General features: G+C 48.3%; 1 protein-coding gene across 1 annotated transcript in view; it reads left to right on the top strand.

Moving 5' to 3' along the window:
• The window catches only part of PAK1 (p21 (RAC1) activated kinase 1), a 48413-nt gene that overhangs the window by 20971 nt on the left and 11247 nt on the right, over positions 1-16195 (top strand). Inside the window, exons 6-14 of the mRNA XM_083170200.1 lie at positions 16-129; positions 2538-2709; positions 4981-5044; positions 9055-9103; positions 10577-10689; positions 11149-11266; positions 11738-11837; positions 12141-12337; positions 12566-12703. Coding sequence (XP_083026326.1) covers positions 16-129; positions 2538-2709; positions 4981-5044; positions 9055-9103; positions 10577-10689; positions 11149-11266; positions 11738-11837; positions 12141-12337; positions 12566-12703 — 1065 coding nt within the window. The remainder of the gene's footprint in view (positions 1-15; positions 130-2537; positions 2710-4980; positions 5045-9054; positions 9104-10576; positions 10690-11148; positions 11267-11737; positions 11838-12140; positions 12338-12565; positions 12704-16195) is intronic.

Here is a 16195-nt window from a genome sequence, read left to right as displayed (position 1 = left end):
TCATTTTAACTGCAGAATTCAAAAGTCGTTTCCGAGACCCCTGATGTGCCTCCCGTTTCTGAAGACGAAGATGAGGAGGAACCGGCTCCTCCTCCGGTCGTGGCCCCACGTCCTGAGCATACAAAATCGGTGGGTGTACCGGTGACTGATGCATATATACACACATGCCGCCGCGTTCTCTGGCCGAGTTGCTGCAGCTCTGCTCTGTTAGGGTGCATGACGGTGCAATTTCTGGAGGCTGCACAATACTGATGAAGTCTGGTAGGATGTTGTTGTGTAACAAGCTGAGCGTACGTACAATTTAGGTGCGCCCCCCCCCCCCCCCCCTTCCAATCAGTTTTGCTTATAAAGCGTAATTAGAGGGAACAGGAAGACAATTGTAGGTTTGCCGATTACTACGGTACAGGGTGCTCGAGCTCTTCCCATGTGCTGGGGTCTCTCCCATGTAATCTCATTTCATATAAAGGTAAAGTTTGTTCACATCTGTCTGGGCAACGTTTATACGTAATCGCCACCTTGTGCTGTGTTTATGCCACAGGTTATCAAACTCTGCCCTCGAGACCCCACACAGTGCATGTTTTGCAGGTCTCCTCACAGAGGGCCGCATTTATCAAGTAATATTTGCGGCTAAATCCCCGAAAACACCCGTTTTCGGGGGTTAGCCACAAATATTAAGTATCCCCCTAATGTATCAAAAGGGACCGCAGCAGGAATCTCAGAACCCTGCTGCGATCCCCCCTTCACCACTGCCAGCCGCATCCCCCATAGGTTTCTATGGGGGATGCGTAGCTGTCCGATGTATGAACATCGGGCAGCCTGGCTTTGCACACCTGGGCTATCGCCATCCTGATATGGCGATAACCCATTGCAGCCTATGGCCTACACGCCGCATTTTGTGGCAGCAGCGTGGTCGGCCGGGATCAGCGCATAACCGCGCATGTGCAGACCCCTGGCTTCTGGCTCCGTGCATCGCAGGGACGGGCTCTTTTCGGAGTCCTGTCCCTGCGCCTGCCAGATAATACATTTGGGTGATATGATCGCGTTTTACAATTCCGCCCAGATCGCATTTATATGCGATCAATGATAAATGGACCAGAATCACAAGTGAAATAATTAGCTCCACCTGTGTCAGTGAGTTAAGGAATGCACCTGTGCACTTGCTTGGTGACCTGGAAAATGTGAACGGTGCGGGGTTATGAGGACCGAGTTTTAAAACACCCTGGTTTATGCATATTCTGAGACGGTCAACAAGCGCTATTTAAGTAGAAGAAGATTATGGGCATTCCGACAGCCGACTTTAACTGGATCTGTATGACCAGACCTCTGTATCCACTAAAAATGCCAGCGACTGTTCTTTCAGTATAAATAAATAAAAATACAACTAAGTCAATTCATTGAAGTATAGTTAAATATTGCACCCATAAAAAAAAAATTTTTAACATCTTTTTTGAGGATCTCACAGCAACGTTAGCACGCAAAGGGTTAACAAAGGTCTGGCCTGGTTCACATTTCATAGTTCACGTTCCTGCAGTCTGCAGAGAGCTATTACATGGGCTGAACCAACATACACATTAAGTGGGAATGAGGTACCTTTAATACATCATAGATGTTGTTGTGTGTTAACGAGGTGCAGACAGTATAGTGAATTACACCGTGAATCAGGAAGGATGTCATATACAAAACGCATAATGGCGGATGCACAGGGCAGAGTCCAAGATGAGTGGTTGCGGGAGTCTTCTTTTCCTAGTTGCGTCAATTTATTGGGGGTTTTCTTCTCCTAGTTGCGTCAGCCAACCGGGAGACCTAGACACACATGTCAACACCCATTGATACAAAGAAGCGTCTCCTAAGGGGCGTGGCAAATAGGGTAGCTGCTAAGCTTCACCCTGAATCTAGAACTCGTGAGCCAAAGGGTAGCCGCGTAACTCTGGGCACATTGTATAAAGTGAGGAGTGGATTTACTGATGGAACATGCAAATTCAATGTAAACCAGACCTCAGTGATGTCATCTGTTCCTAGCATCCTGATTGGCTGAGTTTTGGTTCTGCTCTGGTTGGTAGAAGTCTGTAGGACAAATTCTGCAGATAATTGTTCCAGACTTTTTTTGTCCACATAGCTTGGAATACATTAAGTGGTATATGTTCTATGGCCTCTAAGTACTGTAATGCAGGTGAACGGGATGAGCGAGGACACCTGATTGGATACAGCATAATTGGGCCGTTTGCTTATTTTAGTGAACCGATTTGTGTACAGAAATGCTGAAAGACTTTCATGCAAGCAGCTGCTTTTTGGTTTTGGTGTGTTTTATTACCATAACGTGCTTACATGTCATTGTCCTCTTGTTGATGTGGTTTCATTCATTGTTTGTATAATCCTTTATTGGTGGGCTCTGCTAATACCAGGTCATATAACGGAGGTCATACAGGAGACTCTATCATTGGTCCACCCCACAGACACTGCGTTGACACCACTCTGTGACCAGTCCGTACCCTCTGCCGGGAGCAGCAGCCGCTTATTGCTCTACTTGTGCTTTTCAGATCTACACCTGTCCTGTTGCTCTCCCGTCACCGCTGGTTAAAGATGAGCCCACCGCGCCGCCTGCAGAGCCATCGGAAAACAGCTCGTCGCCACTAGAGGCGTCGGCGAAAAACACTGAGAAGGCGAAGAAAAAGCCCAAGATGTCGGATGAAGAGATCCTGGAAAAACTGAGTATGTGCTTTATTCTTGTACACTGATGGCATTTACTAAAGCTTTTAAAAAATGAAGGTGATGTTGCCCATAGCAACAGCAGACTGTATCATTTTCTAGGATGGCTTAGAGATAAGACAATGGCTGGCAGCCCAGCTGCTTTAGAACTACACATCCCAGCATGCACTGCCACAGTTTTAGCGTGCCCCGAACAGCAGGTCTTTGGCAAGGCATGATGGGTTATGTAGTTCCACAGCAGCCGGAGTACCGAGCGTTGCCTGCCTCATGCGCTGGGCAAGCTTGAAGCTTGGGGAAGTGGTATCTGTCCCCATAAATAACGTTATGTGCAAGGTGATAATGCTCCAGCCAATCGGATCCTAACTGTTAATGCACCAGCCAATCAGCTCCAATATGTAAATTAACAGTTAATAGCTGATTGGCTGGAACATTATCACCTTGCACATGCATTTACCCATAGTTTTTTATGCCCAATTATTTAGCAAGTGTTTTTGACTGAGCCAGCATTTGAGCTTGGCAGCGGATTAGGTACCAGGAACGTTACTGAGGCACATCATGTCTTATACCTCACTCATCTCTCCGGTGCATAAACTGCATGTTTCGCAGGTAATTGTCATCTTTGATAAGTCGCGCTCGTACATCGGAGGAAGCCCATGCTGTACTATGCCTATATGCCTGGAATGCCATAGCGATCTTATGACAGATGGTGCTGCACTGCGGGTATTTGGAAGATGAGATTTTCCACAGACTGAACTGTACTGATTTATTAAGGAATTATCTTCCCTTTAATGTGGGATCTTTTGTAAACCACTAGAATGCAGCGTATGTAGCTGTGACGGCCTTGGCAGCGAGCAGGACTAGAATTGGCTGCCGTACTCTGCAAATATGTTCTAACCACTTCACCAGATTAATTACTTCACTCACACGTGGCCCATTTACAGGCTGCGTCCCCCCCTTTTTCTTTTCTTTTTTCCCTCTTAATACACCGTCTGTGAGGCAAGAAGACTCGGGGGCAGATGTATTAGGCCTGGTGAAGTGATAAAGTGGAAGGTGAGAACGCAGCAGCCAATCAACTTGTAACTGTCATTTTTCAAGTTAAAAGCTGATTGGATGGTACATTATGTTCCACTTTATCACTTCACCAAGCTTAATAAATCTGCCCCCCTTGTCTGCTCTCAAAGGCACCCCTCTGTATCCGTGCGTATGCATAGCCACTTTGAATGTTTCAGACTTTTTGTCATACAAGATTCCTTTCCTGGGGAGTTTCATTGTATAACGCTGGCTACTGTACGCACTAATCAGTATTTTTGGTTGTCCCTGCAGACAGGGGTCAGAGGGCTCGGCGCGCAGTCTAACACACTTTGTCACCTTTATAGTGCTTTATTAGCGATCAAAACTACAGGGGGGGTGTTTATTCAGAGCTGTTAGTACAGCTGCGAATTTCCAGGTCTGACGATAATCGTTACACTGTGCACGCGTATGGGCCGAAGTACGCATGCGCAAGGTCATCTTATGATAAAATCTTTAAACTCCTTTGATCGCTGGCTGTACGCAAGGTGATTTACACGAGGCCGGCATTTGGGGGGGGGATAACCGGCTGTTTTCGAGTCAGGGAAAACGCAGGTGTGCCCAGCTGTTTTAGGGGAAGTTATGTGATGTCAGCTCCGCCCCCGATCAGCCTGATTCTATCACAGCCGCTGAGTAAGTCCTGGGCTACGCACAGACTGCACACACTGGGTAATCATTCCATGGTGAGGGGCGTGGCCATGTGTGTGAGGGGAAGTCATGTGATGTCAGCTCCGCCCCGATCAGTCTGATACTATCACAGCCGCTACACACAGACTGCACACACTGGGAAAAACATTGGATGTTGAGCGGTTTGTGAATGTATTTGCAGCTAATCCCCAAACCAGCTAATTTTCACAAGCCCCGCTCAGCAATTCGCGGGCTTGTACGGGGTGGTATTTCACTCTGGCTGGGCGGTGTATACCTGATAGCAGGACTCAGCGATTTAGCAGAGCAGGTCTGAATAACCCTCCATGTCAGGCATGTCCAAACTGTGGCCCTCCAGCTGTTGTGAAACTACACATCTCAGCATGCCTTGCCATAGTTTTAGCATTCCCTATAAGCAATGCATGATGGGACTTGTAGTTTCACAACAGCTCGAGGGCCATAGTTTGGACATGCCCACTCTATATGATGTAGGTAATGCACAAGGGAGTTTATTGCACAACCGTGGTATAAATTTGTTCCATCTCACGTCTGTGATTACAGGAAGCATCGTCAGTGTGGGAGACCCCAAGAAGAAATACACGCGGTTTGAAAAGATCGGGCAGGGGTAAGTGCATCAACCTATTCAAGCCGTAACGCACATTCAGTTGCCTGCAAGTCTGAGGCTCCTGATGTGATGAAACACTATAACCCTGGCACAGAGGAAACAGATGTTTCTTAGAAGAATGTTACATTTACTGCACACCTGTTTGTTGTGTCTGATTTTGGTACCAGCTGCAGGCCGAACTCTCCCCCTCTGACTGCTGCCAGCGCTCCGTGTCCGGAAAGAGAAGCGGCGCGGCTGCTGGGATAGAGCCCACAGAGAGGGGGACGCGGCTGATCATGGATATTTACAGTACTAGCGACCCGCCCCTGCTTTGCACAGGCACATTACCGTTCTTAGAAATAATGTACCCGTGCAAAGCGGGGGCGGGTCGCTAGTCACTCACATAATGTATGCTATCTGCCGAGGGGTAACACCCCCTAGATTGGGTCTTGTGCAGTAGTAGTGTGTGGGCAGAACCAGGTTTGCCTTTATAGAAGCCGGTGAGCTGTGGAGACTTGGCAGCACCCACTGAGTTTTTGGTGATCTAAACAAGCAGATTAAAGGCCATTATTATGTAAATTAATCTCTAATAAACCACTTCTGTCAAAAGTGTAAGCACAGTGGTTAGCATTGCGGTTCATGCTGTCCTACAGTAGGTGGGTCATACATTGGATTGTGTGCAGGAAGCGGTTTGTGCAGTTTCTACACTAGATCTGTTCTGCCTGGCTTATGTACTATACAGCCGTGCAGATCTGATTGCGGCAGTGGGGTTCGCATCTTTGCCACACAATGCCGGGGTTTTGAGTTCAGTTCTTCATCAGAGGGCCCTTATTCTTTACAGTTTGCATGTTCTTCCTTTGTACATGCTTTTTTTTCTGGGCCCCCTTGTTTCCAGGGAATAATACAGCACCCTTGTATAGTGGCATAACCTCTCCGTAACTCGGGTGGTGCCAGGAAGACAATATGGCACAGTACAAGGTGGTGGTTTGTATCCGGCATTGAGGCCTTCGCTGTAATAATGATCAGAGAGACGCCGTGTCTCTGTCTGGGTCCCGACTGAGCTAACCAGGTGATCAGATGTCCGGGAACAAAGGGCACTCTCACCGGCACCTGTAATTACACTCTTAGCCCTGTCTGCAGCTGCCCATTGTTGGATTGTTAATTATAACCCTTTAGATCCTTGTTCTCCTTCTATAGAAATGAGCCTGCATTCCAGCCCCCATCTTCCACAGTGCTCCACACGGAAGTGATTGGTGCTCATTGCAAGTTTTGTTGATTTCATAATACTGTAGTATTGCTGTTGCTGGGCGGCAATCAGTGGATGGTGGTACTTGTGTTGCAGCTGTCCTGGTCGAATAGGTGATACATGGGGGGGGGTAGCATTCACGGGCCAGGTATTAAATAGACCTGTTCATAGCTTATAGCTCATAATGTAGGTTGTCACATAGACCAGACCTGTGTGCTGTGCAGAGGACCAGCTCTGTACTGTTGCAAGTGAAATTTATATCCCGTTTTACTGGAAGTCTGGGCCCTGTGGCATATGCAGACGCTGACAATGAATACAGGGTGACGTGTACGAGGAGCGAGTAGTGAGATGACACATCAATGGCTACAGATACAGTGTTTCTTAAGGGGCATAATCACGGGGCGATTTAAGCCCTTTTTGTAAGTGAGCTGACTAGATCGCTTAGAAATGAAGCACGGATCGCTCCGTGTGAACACCCTGTGATGGCGATGCGCGGTCCTGTGTGGCGCCATTGCCCGCAAAGATACAGTGCTTAGATTACCTATAAGTATAGGTAAAAGCATTGCTCAGCGCACATCGCAGGTGTGCTGAGCGATCTGGGCTTAAGCACCTCGCTCAGAAAGGGACTCTAGTCCTCCCATGTGTACGGGGCTTTATAGTTGCACTTAGTTTGAAATAATTTTTAGTGAGGCGTTCTTTCCATGACTGGATGGGCAGTTTAGCAGTTTGATGCTGCAGGAGCTCTGCTGCATCACTGTCACTATGGGGGGGTCACGGTGCAGGAGTACAGGCTCTGGGGGGGGTCACGGTGCAGGAGTACAGGCTCTGGGGGGGGGGGGTGGTGTCATGGAGCAGGAGTAGAGGCTCTGGGGGGGTGTCACGGTGCAGGAGTACAGGCTCTGGGGGGGTCTCGAGGTGCAGGAGTACAGGCTCTGGGGGGGGTCTCACGGTGCAGGAGTACAGGCTCTGGGGGGGGTCTCACGGTGCAGGAGTACAGGCTCTGGGGGGGGTCTTACGGTGCAGGAGTACAGGCTCTGGGGGGGTGTCACGGTGCAGGAGTACAGGCTCTGGGGGGGGTGTCACGGTGCAGGAGTACAGGCTCTGGGGGGGGTCTCACGGTGCAGGAGTACAGGCTCTGGGGGGGGGTGTCACGGTGCAGGAGTACAGGCTCTGGGGGGGGGTGTCACGGTGCAGGAGTACAGGCTCTGGGGGGGGGGGTCACGGTGCAGGAGTACAGGCTCTGGGGGGGGTCACGGTGCAGGAGTACAGGCTCTGGGGGGGTTTCACGGTGCAGGAGTACAGGCTCTGGGGGGGGTGTCACGGTGCAGGAGTACAGGCTCTGGGGGGGGGGGTGGGTGGTCACGGTACAGGTGCACTGGCTCTGGGCGGGGGTCGCTCCTGCAGGTCTGTCACTCTCTGGATGTCCGGTGTTCCGTCATGCAGAACATTGAGCACACATTCCTGTGTTGTCCTGAGCCCAGCACATAGTAAGAGGCGGCCGGTGCCAGTGGATGGAATAATGCCTTATGAGCCACTCACGGCCCAGTGGACAATGTGCATTTGCTCACAGCCGGGGAATGCCCCTGCCTGCATTATCCACGTGAATGTTCTCTTTGTGTTCCTGTCAGCCGGTTCTCAGGCCGGGTAATTCTGGCAGGAGATGAGCTGCTGGCAGCCAGTAGCCGGCAATGCTGTCTGTTCCTGCACATCAGAGGGACGTGACGCGTGCGTGTTCTGGTAATGTAGCGGGGGAATAGCTTTCGCCATCCGTCCATATGTCGGATGGTCATGGTGTCGCTGCTTCCTATGTAACCTGTCAGTGTGCCCTGTCTTCATGCTGGATGGCACCTGGTTATGTAATAGGCAGCGCTGTATTATATGGCATCATTGTGCCAAGTTCTCCCAGGGAGATTCATTCTCTGTGTAAGTACAGGGGAGTGCTACAGGTTACCTGCCCCTGATCTGATGTATACCGAGCGTTCCACTGCTGTACACTTCTATGTCTTGTTAATTATATTGCTTGATCTGATGCCACGTACAGTGTGCCCCCAGATCTATACAGCCACCACCAGCTCAACTGTTATTCACTGGTCTCTTCTTTTCATGTAAAGGGCCTGTGTATTTTATTTGTGTTACCGGTGGGGACCAGTGTGATTGTTTATTTATATGGGAGCCAATAGGTTTGGTTTCTTTCCTGTGGGGGCCAATGTGTTTTGCCCTGTGGGGATCTCATGGTGTGCCTTGGCAATTTTTTAAATCTTATTTAGTGTGCCGCAAGGTAAAAAGGTTGAAAATCACTGCTCTAACTTTTACAGAAAAAGGATTATACTTTCTTTCCTTAACTTGTGAAAACTAGACTCTCCGAATACAACACATGGGTAATTTAATGTAAACTGGTGGGCATATAACTGAGCAAAAGGTGCTGTAACCATAGCGAGCAGTCACATGTCACCGAATGTTTTTCCTAGTATAGGTTTGAAAATGACAGTCTAGGCCTGGCGTCTATGGGCCCGGGCTAGCCCTATCAGTGCACTATTTTCACCACGACCAGTGCAGCCTTTGTCACGGGCCCCAGCTGGTTTTTAATGATTTTTACACTATTGTTCATGACCGTAAATGTCTGTTGGCTATGCGGCAAACTCAGGTCTCTGGACGTGGGCGCAGTCATGCCTGGCTTATCGCCATATCAGTGGCTGGTTTATATGAAGTATCTGTTGTACATAAATGATACATTGTACGTTAGCCTGTAATTACCGCCGTGTGAAATGTCTCCTGTTCCTCACAGGGCATCTGGAACTGTTTACATTGCGGTGGACGTAGCGACCGGACAGGAGGTAAGTCCGTGTCTTTCATGTATGAAGTATTCCATGTAGAATCTCCTGTGACATTATTGTATTTTACTGATCGATATTTGTTAATGATCATTGTTGGTTTGTAAATCATCTAATCGTCTTGTTTGTAATATACATATTACTATACTGCGAATACGTTTGGGGGCTTTTCCACCTTCTGTGTATTCAGAGCAGGCCCTACTGTAACTGAATACATTCCGGTAGTTTCCTGTTGTCCTCTGTGTGTTTCAGCCATGTCTCCTTATCAGCAGCCTGGAATGTTTCATTCCGTTGAGCGATGACCTACAGCTGCTCTCTCTGTGTATTTGTGACCAGTGAACGGTGTCATGTTTCAGGGCAAGTCATAGAATTCTGGCTGATTTTATAAAGTCCAGGCTGAAATACAACTCAAGAAACCAGATAAAAAACTGTATTTAGTATGAAGTTGCAGAATGGCGCATGCAGACTAATTACAGCTGCCCGAATATAATGCGTACGAATTCTGGGCAAATTTTGTATAAAAATAATTAACATTTTATTAGTTGGTGATACACAAGAAAGGTGACACGTTATCCCTGATGTCTGTCTTCCTGCCACTGTGTGATACAAACCTCACACCACAACTTTGCATAGTCATTAATGCATATGAGCTCTGATTGGCTACTTGCTGCCTCAGCCCCTCTAGACACCTACCTATACAAGGACCTGGTGGATATGAATGTGCTGAAATGCTCTGTGCTGCAGGTAGCATTCAAGCGCTTGGATTGCCCGTTGGTTTTGCACATCTTCTGCATGACTGGGTGTGACCAGGCTTTGAGAATGAATAGACCAGACCAGGTCTGTCCAACAGGAGGCTCTTGTGAAACTACAAGTCCAAGCGTTCCCTGCCAGGGTCTTGCTATTTGGGAGTTCTAAAACTGTGGCAGGGCATGCTGGGATGTGTAGTTTCACAATTGAATGATCCGCAGGTTTGGCTCTCTGCGTTCTAGCCTGAGGGCCTGATTCTTCATCTTTGTTAGCAAAGCAAAAACCATGTTCAGATGTAGCATGTGCAGAGAGATATAGATTTGGGTGGGGAGTGTTCAATCTGAAACCTCAATTGCAGTGTAAAAATAAAGCTGTTTAACACCCGTGGGCTGCATGCAAAAGCAGTCAGTATTTACCCTGCACAGAAACAATATAAATGGATTTGCTTCCCTTGCATAGCAACATGGTTGCACAAAATGACTTGCTTTGGCTTTACTGAACCTGGCCCTTAGTTTAGAGAAACATTTGTAGGTGCCTTGGACTATTACTACAAACTCAGTGACACAGAACCTATCGCCGGACTCTTTTGCGGCCTTTGTGTTCCTGTGGCATGAAGTGTCTTGTGCCCATGAGCTGGTGATCCTCCCTGACCCCAGTCTAGGTTCCCAGCTGTATATCCTTATTCTCACCCCGAGTTACGTCATCAAGATCTCTGTGTTCTCCACGCAGGTGGCCATTAAGCAAATGAATTTACAACAGCAGCCAAAGAAAGAGTTAATTATTAACGAGATCCTCGTAATGAGGGAAAACAAGAACCCAAACATTGTCAACTACCTGGACAGGTGAGTCCTCTGGGGAATCGGGGTGCGGGGGTCTCCCCCCAAATGTGTGTTTTTGATTTAGGATAGGGGCTTATGGCCAAAGATGGACGCTGGGTGTTTAAGTATGGGAGAGCTGTGAGTGAAATGTGAAGAGAAGAGGGCCCTGCTCTGAAGAGATGCAATCTAGTAGGAAGGGGCAACAGACAGAATACATGAGGTGCAAGCAGATGGGTTGATGGCAGGATGTAAGCAGGCCGAGATTGTCAATGCGTGTGTGGCAGGGGTCGGAGAACCAGCTTCAGGACTAAGTTAAGCAGTGGAAGGATAAGCTTTGATGAACAGGTGAGTTTTCAGCGCCCGTTTGGAGCTTTGCAAGGTCGGGGAGAGTCTAATGGAACGAGGGAGGGTTGTAGCACAGAACATACACACCTCTCTGAATACGTCTGTAATGTTACTGACCGGAGGGATGTCTCCCTGCAGTTACCTGGTCGGGGAGGAGCTGTGGGTGGTGATGGAGTACCTGGCAGGTGGTTCCCTCACTGATGTGGTAACTGAGACCTGTATGGATGAAGGACAAATCGCAGCGGTTTGCAGAGAGGTAATCTTTTTTTTCATAGGGTGCACACATTTTTGTGTGTGGGGGGTGGGGTCTGTCTTTTAGTTTAAAAGGTTTTAGTTACCAGTTTTTTTTTTTTTGTGCCCATTCACTTTTCATGTGATCCAACAGACTAACGAATGTATATATATTTCAAACGCTGATTTGCATTGTAGCTAATCTGCATAATATTGCAAATATGGGATCTATTCAATTAGAGGAGGCGAGTGTAGAAAACCAGGTGCGCTCCTCACACATCCATATGTTGTGTTCCTATGAGAGGGTCAGGTGTAGCGTTTCTGTGACTCTCCTCCAGAGCCCATGTCATAGTCTCACCGCTATATCTGAGATCAGAGCGCCGTTCCTGGGTTAGCATGTGCTACGGGCTAGTGGATGTCTATTACACAACAGATGTAGGTTTATCACTTCCGGTTCCACCACGTTTCCAGTCTCATGTCCTCGTCCTGTCTCCAGTGTCTACAGGCCTTGGAATTCCTTCACTCCAACCAAGTCATCCACCGGGACATTAAGAGCGACAACATCCTGCTGGGAATGGACGGCTCGGTGAAATTAAGTACGGTCATACAACACGCTACATGTTATCAGTTGTATCTCATGTTTACATTGGTTACGCTAATACGGCCTAACCCTTGATATATTTATTTAACCTTTAAGCTGACCAAACAATGATCGATAATTGTTCAGAGCCTGAAAACAGTGGTCTGGATCATTTGGATAGGTTCCCGAACTTGACCAGTCCCCATGACCGTTGTACCGCCATCTCCAGGCTGTGAAGGCCTCCTACTTCCATCATGTAATTTGTGAGGAACTTGGCTCTGGAAATGTATTCATGTGTTCTATATATTTTCCTTTTTAGCGGACTTCGGTTTCTGTGCCCAAATAACTCCAGAACAGAGTAAGCGCAGCACCATGGTCGGTACTCCCTACTGGATGGCCCCAGAGGTGGTCACGCGCAAAGCCTACGGCCCTAAAGTGGACATCTGGTCTCTCGGAATCATGGCCATAGAAATGATAGAGGGAGAGCCTCCATACTTGAATGAAAATCCTCTCCGGGTAAGAAACTCTGCAGCCCCTCTATACTCTGACCCACAGTTGCCAGGCTTGTGCCATCTGCATCCAGATATCCTGACCACCCCACAGGCTTGAGATGTAGACGTGCGGGCAAGCTATTTACTGACGCTTAGCATTAGAAAGCTGATTTTTCTATGTTCCGTCTCCAGACTCTGCAGTAATTATATTGACTGCAGGCTGTTTCTTGACTCCTGTTTGTCGCATATACAGGCGCTGTATCTCATCGCCACAAACGGTACTCCGGAGCTGCAGAACCCAGAGAAGCTGTCTGGTACGTTTCGGGACTTCCTCAACCGATGCCTGGAGATGGACGTGGAGAAGAGAGGATCAGCCAAAGATCTGCTGGAGGTAAGATCGTCCCCCATCCCCCAAATATCCAAACTACATTCATATAATGGGGGAGGAGCCGCCTGAATTACAAAACCATTGTACTCGCACCCAGTTTAGTGATCATTGCATTGCGTTGTCTCAGCAAGCTGAACAGACGCTACCCACCCTATACTCATGAGCCCCAAACTGGGCGAAAGTGTTATAGGAATGGCTGCTGTGTGGGTATTGGTAGCGGGGGATGTAGCCTGTACTGTATAGGAATGGTTACTTCCCTCCTGTGTGATGATATATAGACAGTGGCTGCTGTGTGGGTATTGGTAGCGGGGGATGTGTCCTGTGCTGTATAGGAATGGTTACTCCACCTACTGTGTGATGATATATAGGCAGTGGCTGCCGCGTGGGTATTGGTAGTGGGGGATGTGTCCTGTGCTGTATATGAATGGTTACTCCCCTCGTGTGTGATGATATATAGGCAGTGGCTGCTGTGTGGGTATTGGTAGCGGGGGGATGTAGCCTGTGCTGTGTTGTATAGGAATGGTTACTCCCCTCCTGTGTGATGATATATAGGCAGTGGCTGCTGTGTAGGTATTGGTAGTGGGGGATGTAGCCTGTGCTGTGCTGAATAGGAATGGTTACTCCCCTCCTGTGTGAGGATATGTAGGCAGTGGCTACTGTGTGGGTATTGGTAGCGGGGGAATGTAGCCTGTGCTGTGTTGTATAGGAATGGTTACTCCCCTCCTGTGTGATGATATATAGGCAGTGGCTGCTGTGTGGGTATTGGTAGTGGGGGATGTAGCCTGTGCTGTGCTGTATAGGAATGGTTACTCCCCCTCCTGTGTGATGATATATAGGCAGTGGCTGCTGTGTGGGTAATGGTAGCGGGGGATGTGTCCTGTGCTGTATAGGAATGGTTACTCCCCCTCCTGTGTGATGATATATAGGCAGTGACTGCTGTGTGGGTATTGGTAGCGGGGGATGTAGCCTGTGCTGTGCTGTATAGGAATGGTTACTCCCCTCCTGTGTGATATATAGGCAGTGGCTGCTGTGTGGGTATTGGTAGCGGGGGATGTAGCCTGTGCTGTGTTGTATAGGAATGGTTACTCCCCTCCTGTGTGATGATAAATAGGCAGTGGCTGCTGTGTGGGTAATGGTAGCGGGGGATGTGTCCTGTGCTGTATAGGAATGGTTACTCCCCCTCCTGTGTGATAATATATAGGCAGTGACTGCTGTGTGGGTATTGGTAGCGGGGGATGTAGCCTGTGCTGTGCTGTATAGGAATGGTTACTCCCCTCCTGTGTGATGATATATAGGCAGTGGCTGCTGTGTGGGTATTGGTAGCGGGGGATGTAGCCTGTGCTGTGTTGTATAGGAATGGTTACTCCCCCTCCTGTGTGATGATATATAGGCAGTGGCTGCTGTGTGGGTAATGGTAGGGGGGGGGATGTGTCCTGTGCTGTATAGGAATGGTTACTCCCCTCCTGTGTGATGATATATAGGCAATGACTGCTGTGTGGGTATTGGTAGCGGGGATGTAGCCTGTGCTGTGCTGTACAGGAATGGTTACTCCCCCTCCTGTGTGACATATGGCATATTGCTTTTCCTGCATTGCTGGGAACAGGTGTACGGACGTCTGTTTACACTACGTCTGCTGACGATCACACAGGGAACACTTTATAAATAGACTATTGTTTTACATGTCAGTGGTACCTGATACCCTACTGGTTACATCCATTGCATTCTGGTCCAGAAAACCCACTGTTCTCCCTAATAACCGGTTAGTGGAATGCCAGGGTCTTACTGTACAGTATTCTTATATACCGACATCTAGTTTTCTGCTCAGTGTGTGAGTAGAGCATCTAGTCTGTAGCTATAGAGAAAATGAATAAGTGATACTGATATAATGATGATGGACTCCCCAGACTGTGACTGATAGATTTATTGCCTGCTATCAGGAAGATGCCGGTACATAAACACTGAGCGGGGGTATATATGAACACTGGTGTTAATGTGGGGCCGTGCTTATCCACAGTGATATAGTTTTAGTGCAAAATATCACAGCATATTTGTACGAGTTGGGTAAGAACGCTCTGAATAATGTCTGTCCTGAGTCGCTCAATAAATCTGTTCCCTATATGCTCCAAGCACCAAACAGGGTGCTGTGCAGTGTCACCCAGTGCGGCAGGTTGGAGCTGGGCTGCAGGCAGCTGTGATGCATGACCTCTGACATTACCTTACATTGTCGCCACCACACAACCGGAGTCAGGAGTATTTGAAGTTGAGAATATATCTATTTTCATGTTGATAACTTAAGATGATCTCTGGATATCGCTATGTATAGAAACATAGAATTTGACGGCAGATAAGAACCACTTGGCCCATCTAGTCTGTCCTTTTTTTTAAACATGTTACCTCAAACCATATTTGATCCTTATTTTTTTGTAAGGATATCAATATGCTTATCCCAAGCATGTTTTAAATTGTACTACTGTATTTGCGTCTACCACCTCTGATGGTAGGCTATTCCACTTATCTACTACTCTTTCTGTGAAGTAATTCTTCCTCACATTTTCCCTGAATCTTCCTCCCTTTAGTGTCAGTGCATGTCCTCGTGTTCTGTTGCTCCTCTTCCTGTGAAGAATGTCTCCCACCTGTACCTTGTTAAAAACCCTTGATATATTTGAAAGTTTCTATCATGTCCCCCCTTTCCCTTCTCTGCTCTAAAGTATACATATTAAGTATGTTATGTGATGTAGGCCGTGCACCATTTTAGTTGCTCTTCTTTGTACAGTCTCTAATGTATTTATATCCTTCTGGAGATATGGCCTCCAGAACTGAACACAATACTCTAGGTGAGGTCATACCAATGACCTATACAGTGACATTATTACTTCTTTCTACTGCTGACACCTCTCCCTATGCAACCAAGCATCAGACTTGCCTTCTTCATTGCTTTGTTACATTGCCTACCTGCTTTTAAGTCCCCTGAAATAGTGACACCTAGATCCCTCTCTTCCTCAGTAGTTTCCATTAAAGTGCCATCTCTTATATATTTGGCTACATCTGTCACTCATTCTCATGTGTCGACATGGACACCAATGAAGTGCCACACTTATGTCAACATTTACATGTGTTGACCTTTCTGTGTTGATTTTTTCTTGTGGCGATTCGCGGCACCCACCGCGACCCCCCTCCCACGATGTACAGCACACCCCCTTCAATTCGCGGCACCCCCGGTGACTCTTGCGATTCGCGGCCCCACCCCGTGACACCCCCCCCTCCTGCGATTCGCGGCACCCTGCGACCCCCCCTCCCCACGATTCGCGCCAAACCCCCGGGCCCCCCCTCCCGCGGTTCACGGTGCCCCCCACGACCCCCCCTACCGCAATTCCCCCACCCCTGACCCCCCCTCCTGTCATTGCAGCAACCCCCGCCCCCGCGACCCACCCTCCCGCGATTCACTGCAACCCCCCGCGCCCCCCCCCCATCCCACAATTCGTGGCACACCCCCCA

The sequence above is a fragment of the Crinia signifera genome, chromosome 2 (assembly GCF_055691185.1).
Source record: "Crinia signifera chromosome 2, ASM5569118v1, whole genome shotgun sequence".
Lineage (NCBI taxonomy): Eukaryota > Metazoa > Chordata > Amphibia > Anura > Myobatrachidae > Crinia > Crinia signifera.
Note: the sequence above shows the minus strand (reverse complement) of the source record. Positions and strands in the feature narration are given on the sequence as shown.